We start from the raw sequence: 20,666 nt of genomic DNA on the forward strand, positions 1-20,666 counted from the left end.
TAGTAATAATGTGTGAGATTCCGTGGATTGTGGTTTCTGTGGGGCCAAAATATTATTGGACTGGGATTTTGGAGAAAATGAATTGACAGGGCTATCCATCTAAGAATAAGGTTCTTGAATTATTTTATGGGGGTGGAGTGGGATGGGGTGGGAGGGACATATTGCAATTGTTGCTAAACACAACAGAGAGGACAGTGGGAGCTAGTTGATGAGGTAGAATGAAGGAGAGTAGTTAAAAAAAGTTGTAGGGATCATTTGAAGTCACCATGAGCTTAATTTAAAATTTATTTAAGCAGGTGCCATAGTGCAGGCTCTAATCCCAGTGGGAGGCTGAAGAGGAGGTGAGTTCAAAGTCAGCCTCAGCAATTTAGCGAGGTGCTAAGCAACTCAGTGAGACCCTGTCTCTAAATAAAATACGAAACAGGGCTGGGGATGTGACTCAGTTGCTGAGTTCCCCCGAGTTCAATCCCTGCTACCAAAAATACAAACAAACAAAAAACAAAACTTAATTAAAGAGTTTAAAGGATATCTGATGAGTTTCCCAAATGTACAACTTTTAATCTCTCTTTCAAAAAGCAAGAAAAGGGTGGAGCGCTTGCCTCTCATGTATGAGGCACTGGTTTCAGTCCTTAGCACCACATAAAAATAAAGGTATTGTGACCATCTACAACTAAAAAAAAAAAAATTTTAAAAAGTGAGGAAAATAATGAAAATAATTAAGTCGATTTTTTTGAAAAAGTCTATTAATATACTTCAACTTACTTTGAATAGATATTGATTGACTTTGAATTGTTACTGGTTTCTCAGCTCCATGAGATTTAAAGAAAAAGTTTCTGCAGTCCATATGAATTAAGGAGGGAGACAAATCAGTTGTGTTAGATTTTTGCAAATGTTTTCAGTAGTAGTTTGGTATGCAGAAGTGCTAGAGAAACATTGGCAGAAAATCAGAGCCATAGAGTAAGCCCAAACTAGGACAGCAAAGTCATTATTCTACTTTTTAGTGAAGGAAGTTGTCTTTCAATGATAGTGTTCTTTGGTTCTTTACCAGAAGTGCTTTTTTTGAGCTTCATTTGGATGCAAGGCTGTATAAAAGTAACTAGAAGAACAAAATTTAAATATTAAATAGTGATTTCTAAAAAAACTTTGGACATGTTTTAGCCAGGCACAGTGGCACATGCTTGGGAGGCCGAGGCAGGAAAATCTGGAGTTCAAAGTCAGCCTCAGCAAGTCACTAAGCAATTCAGTGAGACCCTGCTTCTGAATAAAATACAGATGTGGCCCAATGGTTGAGTGCCCCTGAGTTCAATACCCGGTACCAAAAACAAAACAATACAAGAACACTTTGGACATTTTTTTTTTTTGACAGTTACTTTTTAAGTTACATTAAAGATATTGTATAGATAAAAGTTAAGGATTGAGTAAAGGTAATATTAACTCACATTACTATAATAGTAGAATGTTGGGGCAACACATACTTCATTTGAGTTAAACTACATACTGTGGCCATTTAAGATTGTGCTGATGCCAGCTTTAGAAAATATTCCTAATATTCCCAAGTAAATACGATATATATTTTACAAAATCAGAAAGAGAATGACTGAAGGAAACATAATAAGAGCTTTCTTGAGTTTAGCCTTGCAATAGTAAGATTTAATTTAGGGCACACCACTAATGGAACGATTCATTTCTCAGAAACTCTGGTCAGCAGGAGTGTGTTGGAAAATGAAGTGAGAGAAGAAGGTAAAGAAATGAAGAAGTTGGACTCAACTAGTAATCTGAAATAAGAACAGTGCTAAAGGTGGAGAGAATAGGCAAGAGATAATGAAGTGCCCCTTTGGATGACTTAGTAGTCTTCATTTTTAATCCACGAATATTTTCAGAGTAACTGCTTATTTTCACTTTTTTGGTTGTCTTTATCCTTTCCCCAACCTTTTCCATAATTGAGTTTTTTTTTTTTTTTTTTAACTGGCTCATAGTAAACCAGTGGAGACCAGCTGGTATTGCCTTTGAACATATAAGACTTTGATTCTTATATTTTAATTTAAGAACTTTGCACTTTATTTTGTAGAAGTTATTCCTTTTGTAGAAATTATTCCTCCTTTCCCAACCATCTTTTCTGATATTTCTTGTTTTGACCTTTTAATGGAATGACCATTAAAGAAAGGCAGAATGATGTCTTACCAGGAATGTTATAATAAGTTAAAGCTCTGAATGTGTGTTTGAATTGGGCAATTTCTAATTTTGAGATTTTTGAATTTGTGCTGATTGTTAAAGTTTCCAAGTGACCAACAGATTTTTTTTTTTCAGCCTTACATGTATTCTCTGGTGAAAGACATACCATTATTCACAACAATTACACATTTGGATACTTAGAATAGAGAACCAGTAGAAACTTCAAGAGGTAATTTAATCCCATCCTATTTTAGTTATTAGCTGTGGACAAGTCACTTAAACATCAGTTTCCTTATGTATCAAAATGAAAGATTTGGAACCACTGTTTACTAGTAAACATTAATCACTAAATTTAACTAAATAATGATGTATTACAGTAGTAAGAAAATGATTTTTGGAGTGAAAATATTGGGTGAATTTCTTAATTTCAGAAATCTACTTTTCACATTTGTAAAATGTCCTCACCGTCAGTAAGGTTTTGTGGGTGACATTTGGTAGTATATGTGAAAACACTGCAAATTCCAAAGTACTGTACAAATAGAATGATTATTCAGTCAGCAATTCAGTACCTTTTATGCACCAGATTAAAGTCCATTTTTTGAATTTCTTTTTTTTTTTGGTTTAACATTTATTGTTTCTGAGTATATTTAAATCATTCTGAGAAATGAATCTATTCAATTGCTTGATTGAAAACTGGCATCTAACAGTGAAAAATAAACTTTTACATGGTCATCTGATATCAGTGGATTCAGTTGGAGGACCAACTTTATGATCGAGGTTACTTTGCTTCTTTATGATAGATCTTGTGTTTGGAGTTCTGCTTAAAGATGACTCCAGTAAAATATCCATCAAGATTACAGAATTTAAAATGAACATTATTTGAATATTTTAACTTTTCAAGTATGAATATTGTTTGGATCTCTTACTATTTACTTTGCCTTTTTAGTATTTATATGTGAATGTTGCTAAATTAGTTTGTTTTCATTCAAAATTTAAAATGTTCAGCTTTAAATGTATATAGTTTGATATTTACATTATTCTTTTTTTTTTTTTTTTAAAAATTTAGTTTGGTACTAGGGATTGAACCAACAGGTGCTTTTACTACTGAGCTACATTCTCAGCCCTTTTTAAATTTTATGACAGGGTCTTTTTTTGTTTGTTTTTTTAAAATTTTGTTTTAGACAGAATACTTTTAATTATTTTTGTGTGGTGCTAAAGATCAAACCCTTACATACTAGGCAAGTGCTTTGTCACTGAGCTACAGCTTCAGCACCCCTGACTTTAAACTTGTGATCTTCTTATCTCAGCCTCTTAAGTAGCTGGGATTATTAATGTGCACCACTGTACCAGGCTCATATTTATGTAATTTCTTAATACATTGCAGTTGAAAATCCAGATGTTCCATTAAATCAATTAAGCAAAATTTACCTTAAAAAAAGAATGTTTACCTTAAAAAAATAATACTTAAATCTGACAACATGAAATATTACTTATAGCCTGTAGATTTACTGAGGTAAAAAGGAAACCCTCACCATATGATTACATGATAATATTTTAATTTTTCTGTTTTAAGACTTGTCTTTTAGAGGTCCTTTCCCCATTGATCCTTTTCTCCCTTGGTTCAGTGGTTGCAAAGCAGAGACTTTGTTTCCTCCAAACTTATATATGTTTTACCTCTGTGCAGTCTTTTAAAGCTTTTTCCTATTTTTTAAAATTGGCTTTTATTTGGGATCTGTTTATTTTCAAAGTATTGTAAAACTATAGGCAAATATACTTAACCCAGTCATTGCCTTCTCTTACATTCTCTACTTGTATAGTTAGTTATCCAGTACTATTTTGAACATTTTAAATCAATGTTAACAATTAAGAAGTATGTCCATATATGACAGTTTTATTTGCTAATAGAAAGCTAAATTTAAAATTTTAAAAGAACTGTACCCAAATAGATTTTATAGCTTGTAACTTAACTAAGCTTTAGTAATTGAAAAATAAAAATTGGTGGTGTTTTCTTAATATTTTGATTATTTCAGCTTTTATGCAATTTTTATGGTAAACAACTCTAAAAATACTTTTTGGAGAGGTAATGCATAGATATAGTCCACAGTTCTATTTAGTGGAATTATAGCATAAATGACTTTATAAATGATATTTAGTTTTTTTTAAACAGTCTAAATGAGGTCTTACATAGTAATCCTTCAGATAATTTAATTTTTCTTTAGAAATCTTGAAAGATCCATAAAATTGATGTAAGGGATTATTTAAATTTGGAGCAATATATTCTTAATTTAATTTGGGAGGTGACATACGGAATTAGGGAGTTTTCTGTATAGGTACCAGAGATGGAAAAACAACAACAACAAAACAACCACAAAAAAACCAATAAGAACACATCCATAGAGGAGTAGTGGCTTCTACAAGACTGATAAAGGTTAACACATTATTTAAAGCAGGGATCTTCAAAGGAGAGCACACAAAATGATCCCATAATATAAAGAGGGAAAAAAAATCTTAGAATTCCTATATATGTATTATCTGAAAAAACAAACACTTTACTAGTATTTAAAAGAAACCATGGATTAAAGATAATACATATGATAATGTAAGCACAGGCAAATAAGGAGAAATGGCCAGACTGCTGCTTTTCATTTTAATGTTCGAGGAAAATGTAATATTTTTTTTTAACAGAAGAAATACAATGGCTATATAATCAAATGGGCTAGAAGGTGACCATCCCCAAGGAATTCTTGAGATTATTTGAAATATGACCACTGTTTTTTTCCCCTCTCATTTGTTTTTAGATGTACAGTAGACTGTATTTTTATATACATACATGGAGTATGACTTATTCTAATTGAGATACCATTTTTGTTTAATATCTTTATTTTATTTATATGTGGTACTGAGGATCAAACCCAGGTCCTCACACATGGTAGGGGAGTGCTGTACCTCTGAGCCACAACCCCAGCCCTAGGGTCCCATTCTTAAACTTGTGCATGATGTAGAATTTCACTGGTCATATATTCATATGGTAATATAGGAAATGTATGTCCAATTCATTCTACTGTCTTTCTGATTCATATCCTCTCTCCCTTCCCTTCATTCACCTTTGTCCAGTGAACTTGTATTCTCCCTTCTACTCTAATGAACTTCTATTCTTCCTTCTCCCCAATCCTCCACCATTGTGTGTTAGCACCCACACATCTGAGAACATTTGGCCTTTGGTTTTTTGGGATTGGTTTATTTCACTTAGCATGATAGTCTCCAGATCCATCCATTTACCAGCAAATGCCATAATTTCATTCTTCTTTATGGCTGAGTAATATTCCATTGTGTATATATACTACTTTTTTTTAATCCATTCATCTGTGGAAGGGTTTGTTTCCTTAGCTATTGTGAATTGAGCTGTTATAAACATTGATGTGGCTGTATAGACTGAGGAGCGGGATAACTGGGTCAAATGGTGGTTCCATTCCAAGTTTTCTGAGGAATCTCCATACTGCTTTTCAGAGTTGTTGCACCAATATGTATTCCCACCAGCAATGTGTGAAGTGTACCTTTTCCCCCACATCCTCACCAGTGTTTATTGTTACTTATATTCTTGGTATTTGCCATTCTGACTGGAGTGAGATGAAATCTTATTGTAGTTTTAATTTGTATTTCTCTAATGCTAGAGATGTTGAATGTTTTTTTAATATACCATTTGACCATTCATATTTCTTCTGTGTTATGCCTGTTCAGTTCCTTTGCACTTTTATTGATTGGGTTGTTTTTTTGGTGTTAAGTTTTTTGAGTTCTTTGTATGTTCTGGAGATTAATGCTGTATCGGAGGTGCAGATGGAAAGATTTTCTGCCATTCTCTAGGCTCTCTCTTCACATTCTTGATTGTTTCCTTTGCTATGAGAAAGCTTTTTAGAGGTGCACTCATACATTTCTGATGGCACTGCAAATTGGTGCAACCACTATGGAATGCAGAATGGTGATTCCTCGGAAAACTTGGAAGCAACCACCATTTGACCCAGCGATCTTACTCCTCAGTCTATACCCAAAGGACTTAAAATCAACATACTGTAGTGACACAGCCACATTAATGTTCATAGCAGCTCAATTCACAATGGCTAAACTGTGGAACCAACCTAGATGCCCTTCAACAGATGAATGGATAAAGAATGGTATATATATATGCACAATGGAATATTATTCAGAATTAAAAGAGAATAAATTATGGCATTTGCAGGTAAATGGATGGAGTTGGAGAATATCATGCAAAGTGAAGTAAGTCAATCCCCAAACACCAAAGGCCAGATGTTGTCTTGATAAGTGGATGTTGGTCCATAATGGGGTGTGTGTGTGGAGGGGGGTGCGGAGAACGGAGGAACTTGGGCAAAGGGGAGGGAGGGAATGGGAGGAAGCATGGGGGCAGGAAAGATGGTGTAATGAGATGAACATCATTATGCTAGGTATGTCTATGACGACACTATGGTGCAACTACATCCTGTATCACCAGAGAAATGAAAAGTTTTGCTTCGTTTGTGTGCAATGAATTGAAATGCATTCTGCTGTCATGTATAACTAATTATAACAAATTAAAAAAAGCTTATTAGTTTTATATTGTCCCATTTATTCTTTTCTTATAATAACTTTTTATTCTATTTATTTATTTTTATGTGGTGCTGAGGATTGAACCCAGTGCCTCACATGTGCCGGACAAGCACTCTACCACTGAGCTGCAACCCCAGCCCCCATTTAATGATTCTTGATTTTTTTTTTTTAATTTATTTCTTATGCTTTAGGAGTCTTGTTGAGGAAGTCAGTTCCTAAGCCAACATGATGGAGAGTTGTGCCCACATTTTCTTCTAGTAGTCACAGGGCTTCTGGTCTAATGCCTACCTAGGTCCTTGATCCACTTGAGTTAAATTTTGTGCAGGGTGAGAGGTAGAGGTTAAATTTCATTCTGCTACATATGGATTTCCAGTTTTCCTAGCACCATTTGTTGAAGAGGCTATCTTTTCTCCAATGTATGTCTGTGGCACCTTTGTCTAGTATGAGATAACTGTATTTATATGGGTTTGTTTCTGTGTCTTATATTCTGTTCCATTGGTCTTCAGGTCTGTTTTGGTGCCAATACCATGCCATTTTTGTTACTTTAGCTCCATAGTATAATTTAAGTCTGGTATTATGATGCTTTGTGTTCTCACTAGGATTGCTTTGGCTATTCTGGGACTCTTAGTTTTCCAAATGAATTTCTTGAGTGCCTTTTCTATTTCTGTGAAGAATGTCATTGGAATTTTTATAGGAATTGCATTAAATCTGTATAGCAGTTTTGGTAGTATGGTCATTTTGACAATATTAATTCTGCCTATCCAAGAATATGGGAGATCTTTCCCTCTTCTAAGGTCTTCTTCAATTTCGTTTTTAATAGAGGTCTTTCACCTCTTGATTCCCAAGTATTTTTTTTGGGGGGGGGGGGAGTGAGGGTATTGTGAATGGAATTTTCCTGATTGCTCTTTCAGTTGATTTGTCATTGGTGTATAAGAATGCAATTGATTTATGGGTGTTAATTTTATATCCTGCTACTTTGCTGAATTTGTTTGAGTTATACAAGTTTTCTAGTGGGTTTTTTGGGTCTTGTAAATATAAAATCATGTCATTGGCAAATAGGGATAATTTGAGCTCTTGTTCTAGTTTTTTTTTAAATTTTTTTAAAGTTGTCAGTGATCATTTTATTTATTTACATGAAGTACTGAGAATCAAACCCAGTGTTTCACACATGCTTAGGCAAGTGTTCTACCGCTTAGCTACAGTCCCAGGCCCCTTTTCTAGTTTTTAGAGGGAATGCTTTTAATTTTTCTACATTTGGAATGATATTGGCTTTGGGTTTAATATATATAGCTTTTACAGTGTTGAGGTAAGTTCCTACTATCCCTAGTTTTCCCAGTGTTTTGAGCATGAATGTATGCTGGATTTTGTCAAGTGCTTTTTTTGGATATATTAAGATAATCATGTGATTCTTGTCTTTAAGTCTATTGATGTGATGAATTATGTTTATTGATTGCCCTATGTTGAACCAACCTTGTATTCCTGAGATAAGCCTCACTTGATTGGGTGCACTATCTTTTCAATACGTTCTTGAATGCAATTTGCCAGTCCTTCATTATGATTTTTTTTTTTTTTTGCATTTGTGTTCATCAGGGATATTGGTCTGAAGTTTCCTTTTCTTTTTTTTTTTTAAATATATTTTTAGTTGTCAATGGATTTTTATTTTTTAATTTATTTATATGTGGTGCTGAGAATCAAACCCAAGCGCCTCACATATGCTAGGCAAGTGCTCTACCACTGAACCACCACCCCAGCCCTCTAAAGTTTCCTTTTCTTGATGAGTCTTTGTCTGGTTTTGGTACTAGCTTCATAGGATGAGTTTGGAAGGGTTCCCTCCTTTTTTATGGCATAATTTGAGGAGTATTGGTGTAAGTTCTTCTTTGAATGTCTGGTAGAACTCTGCTGAGAATCCTTCTGGTTCCAGGCTTTTCTTTCTTGTTAGTAGTTTGATGATGTCTTCAATTTTATTTCTTGAAATTGACCTGTTTATAATTTCTGTGTCCTTATTCAATTTGGGTAGGTCATATGTTTCTAGAAATTTGTCGATATCTTCAAGGTTTTCTGTTTTATTTGAGTATAAATTTTCAAAATAGTTTCTGATTATCAGCCTTCAGTAGTGTCAGTTGTGATATTTTCTTTTTCATCATGAATTTTAGTGATTTGGATTTTTTCTCTTTTTTAGGTTCACTAAGGGGTTATCGGTTTTTATTAATTTTTCAAAGAACAAGTTTTTGTTTCTGTGTGTGTGTGTGTGTGTGTGTGTGTGTGTGTGTGTGTGTTTGGAGGAGGGTACCGGGGAGTGAACTTAGGACCACTCAGCCACATCCCCAGCCTTTTTTGTATTTTACTTAGAGACAAAGTCTCATTGAATTGCTTACTGCCTTTCATTTGCTGAAGCTAGCTTTGAACTCGTGGTCCTTCTGCCTCAGCCTCCCAAGCTGCTGGGATTACAGAGGTTGCGCTACCATGCCTGGCTGTGTGGTTGATTTTTAAAAATTTTTTGTAGTTATTGTTTCGTTGATTTAGGCTCTGATTTTAATTATTTCTCGTCTTCTGCTTTTTGTGTTGATCTTTTTTTAGGGCTTTGAAATGTAAAGTTATGTTAATTTGGTGACTTTCAGTTGTTTTAATGAATGAGGTCAATGCAGTGAACTTTCCTCTTAGAACTGCCTTTATAGTGCCCCAGAGATTTTGATGTTTTGTTGCTATTCTCATTTACCTCTTAAGTATTTTTTGATTTTATCCCTGATTTCTTCTGCTATGCATTGGTCATGCAGTAGCCTATTATTTAGCCTCTATGTGTTAGAGTGGTGTGTATATTTTATCATTGATTTCTAATTTCATTCCATTATGATCTGATAGAATACAAGGTAGTAGCTCTTTTTTTGTGTCTGCAATGAGTTGCTTTGTGGCCTGAGATATGGTCTATTTTAGAGAATGATCCATGTGCTTCTGAGAAGAAAGTGTATTTAGTCATTGATGGATGAAATATTCTATAAGTCCAAATGAATTGTATTTTTAGTTTTATAGCTTTTTAATTTTTGTTTGGAGGATCTATCCAGTGATGAGCAAGGCACATTAAAGTTACCCAAGATTATTGTGTTTTTGGTCTGTTTGATTCTTGAAATTGATGAGAGTTTGTTTGTATGTAGATGCTCCATTGTTTGGGACATAAATATTTGATTATTATATCTTGTTGATATTAAAAACAATGATATGTTTTTACCCATCTTTTTACCTTCAGTCTCTGGATATCTTTGCCCATGAGATGAATTTCTTGGAGACAGCATATTATTGGGCCTTGTTTTTTTGTTTGTTTGTTTGTTTATTTTTTTGAGAGAACGAGAGAGAGAATTTTTAAAATATTTTTCAGTTTTTGGTAGACACAACATCTTTATTTTATTTTTATGTGGTGCTGAGGATCGAACCCAGCACCCCACGCATGCCAAGTGAGTGATGAGTTTAGCCCATTTACATTCAGTGTTACTGTTGAGATTTTTATTCCCTGTCATTTTGATTTATTTATGGTTTTTAATTTGAGTTAGTTAATCCTTTGGTTGACTATTATTTTAATGTAGTTCTTCCTTTTGCTAGTTTTCACTTTTATTTTTCATTTTTTTTCTTCATGAACTGTCATGTTGAATATGTTTTATAGTACATGCTTTCTAATTGTGAATTCTTTTAACTTTTGTTTATCATGAAAGGTTTTTATTTCATTGTCAATTCTGAAGCTTAATATTGCTGGGTATAGTATTTTGGTTGGCATCCATTTTTTTTCCCCAGAGCATGGTATTATTGTATTCTAAGACCTCCTCGATTGAAGTGTCTGCTTCAAGAAATCAGTTGAGATCCAGATTGATTTCTCTGTAAATGTGAACTGTCATTTTTCTGTGGTTGCCTTTAAAATCCTGTCCCTGGTCTGTATGTTAGGCATTCTGTAGCAATGTGTCTTGGTGTCAATCTGTTGTGATTTTGTATATCTGGAGTACTTTATGCCTCTTGTATTTGATTTTCCATCTCATTCTTCAGGTTTGGGAACGTTTCAGATAATATTTCATTGAAAAAATTGTGTATTCCTTTGGTTTGTATCTGAGCCTTCATCTATAATGATAAATCTTATATTTAGTCTTTTCATGGTATCCCATATTTCTTGGAAGTTCTGTGCTTGGTTTCTTAATGACTTTTCTCTGTACACAGTATTATTTTCAACATTATATATTTTGTCTTCATTGCATGAAAGTCTTGTCTTCCAAGTGGTCTAGTCTGCTGGTGATGCTTTCCAATGAAGTTTTAATTTGGTTTATTGAATCCTTCATTTTGAGGATTTCTGACTAATTTTATTGAAGTATTCTTTAACTTCTTATATTTTCTTTGATTTCATTTCTTACATCAACATTTAACTTATAGATCAGTTTAACCATGAACTTTATGAATTCTCTTTCTGACATTCCTTCACTGTGTTGTCGATGGAGGAGGATGTTGAGGTATTCTGTATTGTTTGGGACAGTTTGTTCTGCTGCTTATTCATATTGTTTGTCTATCCATCTATCTGGATGAATCTGAAGCTGCAGAGTTTCTGCCTTTCGAGTTCACAGTGGCCCTCTAGGTTACTGGTACGTCACAGATTGGGGAGGAGCTCATTGATAGCAACAATCTCTGCAAACACTATATAACAGTAGACAGGTATTTAGTTCCTCTTTTGATATCTACAGTGTTAATTGGTAATATATGCAGAAATAGTAGGATCAGCAATTTCCACCAGTAAAAAGAGTATATAATCATGAATTATGTCTTGAATGAAATCAAACAATAAGTGCTATGACTTCTGCCATATTAATTATAGCTGTGACATTGGTGCTAGGGTCAGACGTTATGTCTATCAATTAGTATTAAGAGGTATGAAGGATAGAATTGACTATGAGTCAAGAAGAAGACATGGGAAGGTAGAAAAGCATTTGCAATTTCAAAGGATGAATGGGGCAAAGTCGTTCGTGACTTAGGATATGTTGTTAATTAGAAAGGGGAAGAAAAATAAAAGTAAAAATATAAGGGAGGAGAGAGAATGGAACTTGGCTGTCAGGAATAGCAAAAAGAGAGAGGGAGAGTAGGAAAATAGAGGAGTGCAAAGACTATACCAAAAAAAAAATAAATAAATAAAAATGTGCTAATCAGAAACTCTAACCCTCAAAATACATAGCATGGGAAAACAACACCTTGGAAAAAAAAGAGGTTAGAAGTAAGTAGAAACAGACAGACATGTATATGTATAGGTGTCCTTGAATTGGTCAATATGCATTCAAATAAAATAAAAGCCAAATATAAAATACCAAAAACATAAAGCAAAGAAAACAACAAGAACAGAAAGAAAAGGGGGAGGGGGTCTTGGTGAAAAGTTAGTAAATTAAGGAGTCTCTTCCACTATGGTAGACATAATAGTCAGTGAGCTTATGTGTTTGCTCTGTGTGCCCAACTGATTATCTTTTCCTTTCTTCTTGAGGTATGAACTGAGTGTGGAAGTATGAGCTGTGTTGATTAATGCTTTGAGGTGCAGGTGGTAAAGATATTCTCCCATTCTATAGGCTCTCTCTTCATGTTCTTGATTGGTTCCTTTGTTGTGAAGAAGCCTAGCTCCATTTCTTTTTTTTTTTTTAAACCACATTTTGAGACAGGGTCTCATTAAGTTGCTTAGGGGGTCATGGATTTGCTGAAGCTGGCCTTGAACTTGTGATCCTTCTGTCTCAGCTTCCTAAGCCACAGGGATTACAGATGTATGTAGTTGCACCCAGCACAGTACACTTTTGAATGATGTTTGGATGATACATGAAATTAGGGGAGAAATTTTAAGAATTTTTTGAAGTTATAGAACATACCAGAACCTCTGTGACACCATAAAGGCAGGTTCTAAAAAGAATGTTTATAGCTATGAGTGCCTACATAGGAAAATCAGAAAGATCTCAAGTAAACAGTCCAATAATGCATCTTGAGACCCTTGAAAAACAAGAACAAACTATTTCCAAAACCCATAAAAGGAAGGAAACAAGTTCAGAGCCCAAATCAATGAAATTTGAGAATTAAAAAAAAAAGTACACATGCTCATTGAAATTGGTTCTTTAAAGATTAAACAAAATCTATAAACCCTTAGGCTAACTAATCAAAAGTAGAAGAGAGAAACTCAAATAAATAAAATTAGAGATGAAAAAAGAGAAATCACCACAGACACCACAGAAACCCAGAACATCATTAGAGATAATTTTGAAAATTTATACACCAATAAATTGAAAAGACCTGTGAGATAGACACATTTCTAAATATCTATGAATTGCCAAAATTGAATCAAGAAGATATAGCAAACTTAGACTAATAATTCTCAATGAGATAGAAGCAATAATAAAAAGCTTTCCAACAAAGAAAGCGAGGACCAGGTGGATTCTCAGCTGAATTCTACCAGACCTTTAAAGAAGAACTAATACTCATGGTCCTTAAGTTATTCCATGAAATAGAAAGGGATGATCACTTCCAAATTCATTCTTTGAAGCCAGTATCACCCTCATAGCAAAACAGAGACACATGACAGAATATTACAGACCAACATCCATGAATTTGGATGCAAAAATCCTTAATAAAATATTAGCAAATCCTATTCAACAGTATATTAAGAAGATTATACAGCATGACCAAGTGTGTTTTATCCCAGGGATGTAAGGGTGGTTTAACATATGCAAATCAGTACATACAATTCATTATATAAATAGGATAATGACAAAAATCACTTGGTCAGCAAAATAGATGCAGAGAAAGCCTTCAACAAAATTTAGTGCCCATTCATGATAAAAATAATGAAAAATAGGGATCAAAGGAAATTACTTGAACATCATAAAGGCCATGTATTATAAACCCAAAGCCAACATCATAGGGAATGGAGAAAAACTGGAAGCATTTTCTTTAAAATTTGGAAAAAGACAATGATGTCTACTCTTACCATTCCTATATAAGATAGTGCTAGATATTCTAGTTAGAGCAATTAATAGGAAAGGAAGAAACCAAATTATCACTGTTCGCAGTGATACCGTATGATCCCCTACTTAAAATGTACTGCTGGTTGTAATAAATTCAGCAGAGTAGCAGGTTACAAAATCAACATACAAAAGTCAATAGCTTTCTAACTGGGCACAGTGGCACAAGACTGTAATCCCTGTGGCTGGGGAGGCTGAGGCAGGAGAATAATAAGTTCAAAGCCAACTTCAGCAAATGTGAGGCACTAAGGAACTCGGTGAGACCCTAAATAAAAATACAAAACAGGGCTGGGGATATGGCTTAGCGGTCAAGTGTCTCTGAGTTCAATCCCCAGTACAAAAAAAATCAATAGCTTTCTTATATACAAATAATGAATCTCCTAAGAAAGAAAACAGTCTCATTCACAGAAAAATCCTTGGAATAAATCTAACCAAGGAAATGAAAGATCTGTACAAAGAAAACTATAGAACATTGAAGAAAGAGATTGGAGACAAGAAATAGAAAGACCCACCCATGATCACAATTGGACAGGGTTAGTATTGTTAAAATACCATACTACCCAAAGCATTGTGTAGATCCAATGCAACCCCAATCAAAATACCAATAACATTCTTTTCAGAATTGGGAAAAAAACAGTCATAAAATTTATTTCGAAGAATAAAAGACCCAGAATAGCCAAAGCAATTCTAAGCCAAAAAAGCAGTCCTAGAGCCATCACAGTAATTGACTTCAAATTATATTATAGAACTATAGTAATTAAAACTGCATGGTATTGGCATAAAAGTAGACATAGACCAGTGAAACAGAATAGAAGACAGATACAAACACACCCAGGTATAGTCATCTGATCCTTGATGAAGATGCCAAAAACATACTAGAGAAAAGATAGCCTTTTATTCAAATGGTGCTAGGAAGATTGATTATTCATATGTAAAGTGAGGGATCTTGTCTCCTACTGTGTATGAAAGTCAACTCAAAATGGATTAAAGACCTACAGTTTAGACCAGAAACTATGCAACTCTAGAAGAAAACGATTGGGTCAACACTCCAACATATAGGTGCAGGCAACAACTTTCTCTGTTGGACCCCTAAAGCTCAGGAAATAATGCCAAGGGTCTATATGAGATGGCAAATTAAAAAGCCCTGCACGGCAACGGAAGCAATTAATAATGTAAATAGAGATCCTATAAGAAAATGTTTGCTTGCTACTCTTCTGACAGAAGTTTTAGTGCCATGAGCAGTGACACGCCTGTAATCCTGGCATAAGAGGCTAAGGCAGGAGGATTGTGAGTTCAAAGCTAGCATGGGCAATTTAGCAAGACCTTGTCTCTAAATTTAAACAAAACAAAAGAGGAGTTAAGTGCCCCAGGGTTCAATCCCTAGTACCACTCCCCCCAAAAGAGAAGTTATGTATCTAGAATATATAAAGTACTCAAAAAACTTAACACCAATAAAAACAAATAACCCAAATAATAAGTGGGCAAATGAAGAACTACAGATGGCTGAGAAATATATGAAAAAATTGTTCAACATTGTTAGCAATTGGAAAAATACAAATTCAAAGTACACTGAGATATTAATCTCACACCAATTAGAATGGCAGCCCTCAAGATTACAAATAGTAGGGGCTGGAGTTGTGGCTCAGAGGTAGAACACTCGCCTAGCATGCATGAGGCATCACATAAAAATAAAATAAAGATATTGTGTCCATCTATAACTAAAAAACAAATATTAAAAATTACAAATAATAAGTGCTAGAGAAGATATAGATTTCAAAATTATAAAAAATAGTATATCAGTTAATTTATAAATAATCATACATATAATTGAGGCATTTATTTAGTTTGTTTTTTAACATGGGGCTTGTAATAAAAAATTTGAAGCTTTTTTCTAAAAGATGAAGAAGTGTCGCCTAGAATTTGATGATAAAATTAATGGGAAGAGGAGCCTTTGAAGCAATTTGGAAAAATGAGCAAAGATTGTTTACATTTCAGAGGAATCTGTTTGGAATTGTATTTTGTTGAGAGTTTTTCAGTTTGAAAGAGAATTCCAATTTATGATGGAACATATCATGCAGACAGAATTTACGCAGCAGTTCATTTTCTTGCTATATTCAAATCTGATTTTGAAGCCAAATGATAATCAGAGAGTGGCTTGGAAGAATAGAGTAATAATAATAAACTATGATCAACTGATGAATTATATCTCTGCTATTTAGGTAGACTCCACTTTTAGTAGAATTTAAAATGATATAGTATGGAAAAAGATAAAATGGAAAGGAGATGATGAATTTGTAAGTAGCAAATATGGTTAAACACCAGGCAATTTTTGACATCTTGGAAATATCGAGGGATAATATTGAAATATATTGTAGACTTTTGGTATGTGTGTGTAAGACAGTTCTCTAAGTTATCAGTCAATTTGGAGATTATCCTTAAAGGAAGGGAATTGTTTGTATCTCTGACTGCAGGTGAAAGAAAATATGTTTGAGAATTGAAAGAGTCTTCTAGGACAATGATACTGTACAATATGTTAGTGTCAAGTTTACTGCAGTTTAGAACACTTGACATTGCCACAGTCCTATGAGTTGAGTGATGGACGTATACTTTAAGATGCAAAAGAGTTCAAAGACCCTTGAAAAACTTGTCCAACCTGAAACATCCTGTGAATGGCTAATCTTAAAATTTGAACCCAGGTATATATAATTTTATTCAGCTAAACAGTTCTTCATTGAGTGCCTAAGTGGTGCTAAGCATGGTGTTTAGGCCTTGAGAATTCAGAGTTGAATATTAAGTGATTCCTGCCCTCAATATGGCATAGCAAGAACATAAGATAGTAATTTTTGGGATCTTGGGGACCTAGAGAAACCATTTATCCCAGTCAAAAGAGTTTAGGACTGTTTTCTGGAGGGGTGTAATACCTGAGTTGAATCTCAAAGGAAATAAAAATTAATTGCAAAAAAGATGATCAGGGTAGAGTATTGAAACTGGGGTGAACTGTGTTGGTAAAAATGCATTTTGGAATAAAGTAGCTTGACCTTTTGCTTAGAAACCTATTTGTAGGTCTTCTTTTTTAACATTTTTTTTGAAGTTGTAGGTGTACACAATACCTTTATTTTATTTTTATGTGGTGCTGAGGATTGAACCCAGTGCCTCAGGCATGCTAGGTGAGTGCTCTTTCTTCTGAACCACAACCCCAGCCCCTATTTGTAGGCTTAAAGGGTAATGTTTTTCCTTTTATGCCTCATTGTTTGTCTGTACAAATATCAGAAGCTGATTAAAATATTTGTGCATTAAATTCAGACTTTGTCAGTGCATTTTCATTTTCCTTCTGTAGGATCAGTTCGACAGCTTAGACAAGCATACACAATGGGGAATTGACTTCTTGGAAAGATATGCCAAATTTGTTAAAGAGAGGATAGAAATTGAACAGAACTATGCAAAACAATTGAGGTAAGTTAATTTATTTTTCAGTTCTTAGAAATGAAATTGTGTGTTAAGTAGATTAATACTATGTAAATATGGTGTTCCATAGCTTAAATTCAATATTTTTTTTTATCAGAATTAGATTGAATTAGATAATTGGTTTGTTTCAATTTTGATTTAATCAAATCATTGCTCAAGGAATATTGGCTGACTCAATTGTGAATAGTTTTCATTGTAAAAAGATATTTAAAATTCTAAAATCAGGGACTGAATGCCAGCAGGGGGTGTCCTGGATTTTATTCTGTGTTTTGCACTTTTATTCCTCTGTAACTTTTTGCTTTTGTAATGTATCTAAAGCATTGGACACTTCTTCAGAATTTTTGAGACTTGGAAATTGAGTATATGGTGAGCTGAGTTTCTCTTTTCGGGTATATTTTACTGAGGAAAAGTGATTTTGAAATGTGTGTTACAAGACAAAGTTTAATTAAAATTTTAGTCTTAAATTCAATTTATCTTAAAATTTTGCTCAAACAGTAAAACCATTAGTGTTAGATCACAGTTTAACAGCTTTGCTAGAACTTATTCAATAACAATATTGCTTAAAGTCTGAGGCTAGACTATAGGATTTAACTATAGCAGTTAGAACTCTACAAATTATCAGTGAAAAAAAATTCTAACCTAAACAGGCACACATGACTAAAGAGTCCAGTAACATTTGATTCAGGGAAAAAATTTATCTCCATCTTTTGGCTCTTGTTTCCTTTAGTCTCAGGTACTATTTTGTACCATTCTTTCTACTCCCTTAACTTCAAATGTTTTACCTTCAGCCCCTACATTCTAGAGAAGAATGATATCAATGCAAATTGATAATGTATAAAACTTCACTGTGGAATAAATAATATTCTTCAGGATAATTAGGACCTCAAAGGTTTCTTGATGGCCATTGTTTTGCTAGAGTAAGAGGACTCATAAAATCAAATGACAGATTTGTTTACCTCTATTTGTTTTGAGACTGAAAAGAACCATTATCATTTTCACTTACTGCAAAAAGCAGGATTTGAACACTACTTAATTGAAGTGGCAAGAACTGAGTTATGTTATAAAAATATAATTTTGCAATAAGAAAGTGAATTTATTGTTATGTACAGATGCTGTAGATTAGTGATTTGCATCTTTTAAGGAATGCAGCACAGTGACTTTCAATAACAGTGATTCTCAAAAGGCCATGATTCTTGGACAATGTTGAGGTACTTGAGGAAGGTTATTTAATGAAAGCTCCTATCTGCTCATTCCCTTCCCCCAACATTGAAATTTGTTGCTTTTGATGGATACCTTGTAAATGATTGAATTATCAGCTGCTGTTCATAGTATGTTTTGTTCCAAGGAAAGAGGTTTGCCTTATTTATTTCCTCCTCTTTAATAGGAAAAATTCTTTTGGTTAACTCCCTTTATTTTTGCTACGGAGAGGTTAATTTCATATATAGTAGGAAAAAAGTGCTGCTTAGTTAGGCAGTTATTTTTTCTGCTATGTAATAATTATATTCAGGATGTTAAGTGTTACATTTTAAATATATTGCAAGACTTAATATTTTCAGTTAGTGTTTAGTGCTCCTGAGATTGTTTTCTTCTTTATTCTTGTGTTCTTGTATTTTGATGGCTTTGGTTTAACTTTTTTGATACTGATTGACTTTTGGAATTGGTTTGAGGATGAGAGTAAATAAAGTACATAACTACATTTGGAGACAGACAATTGATCATGTCCATTTTGATTGATGCTAAATGATGACTTCAAGTCATGTAGTATTTTTTTTGGCTTACAAAGATATATGAACAACAGAAATTAGTCATTAATATTATCATTGCTATTGTTTTTGCAGTGCCAAGAATGGAACTCAGGCCCTTGTACATGCTAAGGAAACACTCCACCACTAATCTATATACCCAGTCCAATTTTGGGGTTTAGAATACCTTTCTTTTTTTTTTCTTTTTTTTTTTTTTTTTAAAGAGAGAGTGAGAGAGGAGAGAGAGAGAGAGAGAGAATTTTTAATATTTATTTTTTAGTTATCGGCAGACACAACATCTTTGTTTGTATGTGGTGCTGAGGATCGAACCCGGGCTGCACGCATGCCAGGCGAGCGCGCTACCGCTTGAGCCACATCCCCAGCCCATAGAATACCTTTCTTTATAGAATTGGATCCTATGGAAACTCTTTCATTCAGTTTCCACTAGTCATATTGCTCCTTCTTCCTAAGTACATATCTGGATTAGGTGATTTGCTACCTAAATAAATTTTACTTCTTAACTCCAGAATATAATCTCTCCACTAAAATAAAAATGTTACAAGGTGAATGGATTTTTGTTGGTTCTGTTCTCTCCTTATTTCAGTGATTGGCACAGGGCAGGCATTTTTCTGGTATTCACACTTAATCTAGTACTTAGTGTATCAGCACTATTCTGAGCATTTACCTTACTTATACCTGTTAACACATTTCATTTTCCTAAAAACCCAATGAGGTTTCAGTACTATTTTATAGATTAGGAAACTGAGGTGTACAAAGAGGTTAACAAAGAACTAGCTAGATTCAAATGTGGCTGCTGCATCTCAGCTCTTAATATTGCATTTATTGTCTCACCATAGAGAAAATTAATAGATCTGTTTTGAGAATTATTTTATAACACCAATGTCTAGTATATCTGGATTTTTAAAGAATTATGTTACAGACAATAATTATCTAAAATCTACATAACATATTCTTTCCATCTAACACATCTGTTTATAATGTAAACACATCTGTTTATAATATAACACTTATAACTGTATAAATTGAACTATATCCTTTATAAATTTAGGTCTGTGTATTTTCCCATAAGGATATGTAAAAAAGCATTAATAATTTAGAAGTCCTTTCTTTCAAAAAAAAATGTTTTTCTCATTAGTAAAGTTTCTTTAAACAAACAACACTTTCAAGAAGCCCTACTTATTTTCATTTCCTTCTTGAGGGAAAGATTATACATACTTAGGATTTTTAGACTTTATTTAGAAATTGTTTTTTTAATTATGATGAGTTAATATAAATACTTTTTACTTTTATTATTTTTAAAACCTGTTAGTAGAGTTAGAGATAGCATAATGTTACTTTAGTTCCTTCTAATTTTTGCCTTTAATATTCTCCTTAACTCTGTTAGCTATTTTTCTCTTGATGATTTAGTAGATAACTACTTTTTCTAGGTATATTTGAAGTGGGCTTCATATAGTTATCATTGGTATGTTTTAGCTGTTGACTTTTTAAAATTTGTTTTTTGATCATTGACTTCTGTTCCTATTATACTTTTTTGGTGTGTCTTGAAGCTCCAATTAATCTCATTTTTTTGTTATACTTAAAAAGATGGCTCTCTTCTTCCCTATCTTAATTATCCACGAGACTACTAACTTAAATTTGCAACAGTTAGGTGGAGTGT

General features: G+C 33.6%; 1 protein-coding gene across 2 annotated transcripts in view; it reads left to right on the top strand.

The window, feature by feature from the left end:
- Fnbp1l (formin binding protein 1 like) overlaps window positions 1-20,666 on the top strand; it is a 117,740-nt gene that overhangs the window by 48,615 nt on the left and 48,459 nt on the right. For both annotated transcript variants that reach the window (XM_076863483.1, XM_076863484.1), the window contains exon 2: window positions 17,119-17,234. In XM_076863483.1, the coding sequence (XP_076719598.1) occupies window positions 17,119-17,234 (116 nt within the window). The remainder of the gene's footprint in view (window positions 1-17,118; window positions 17,235-20,666) is intronic.

The sequence above is a fragment of the Callospermophilus lateralis genome, chromosome 7 (assembly GCF_048772815.1).
Source record: "Callospermophilus lateralis isolate mCalLat2 chromosome 7, mCalLat2.hap1, whole genome shotgun sequence".
NCBI classification, from domain to species: Eukaryota; Metazoa; Chordata; class Mammalia; order Rodentia; family Sciuridae; genus Callospermophilus; species Callospermophilus lateralis.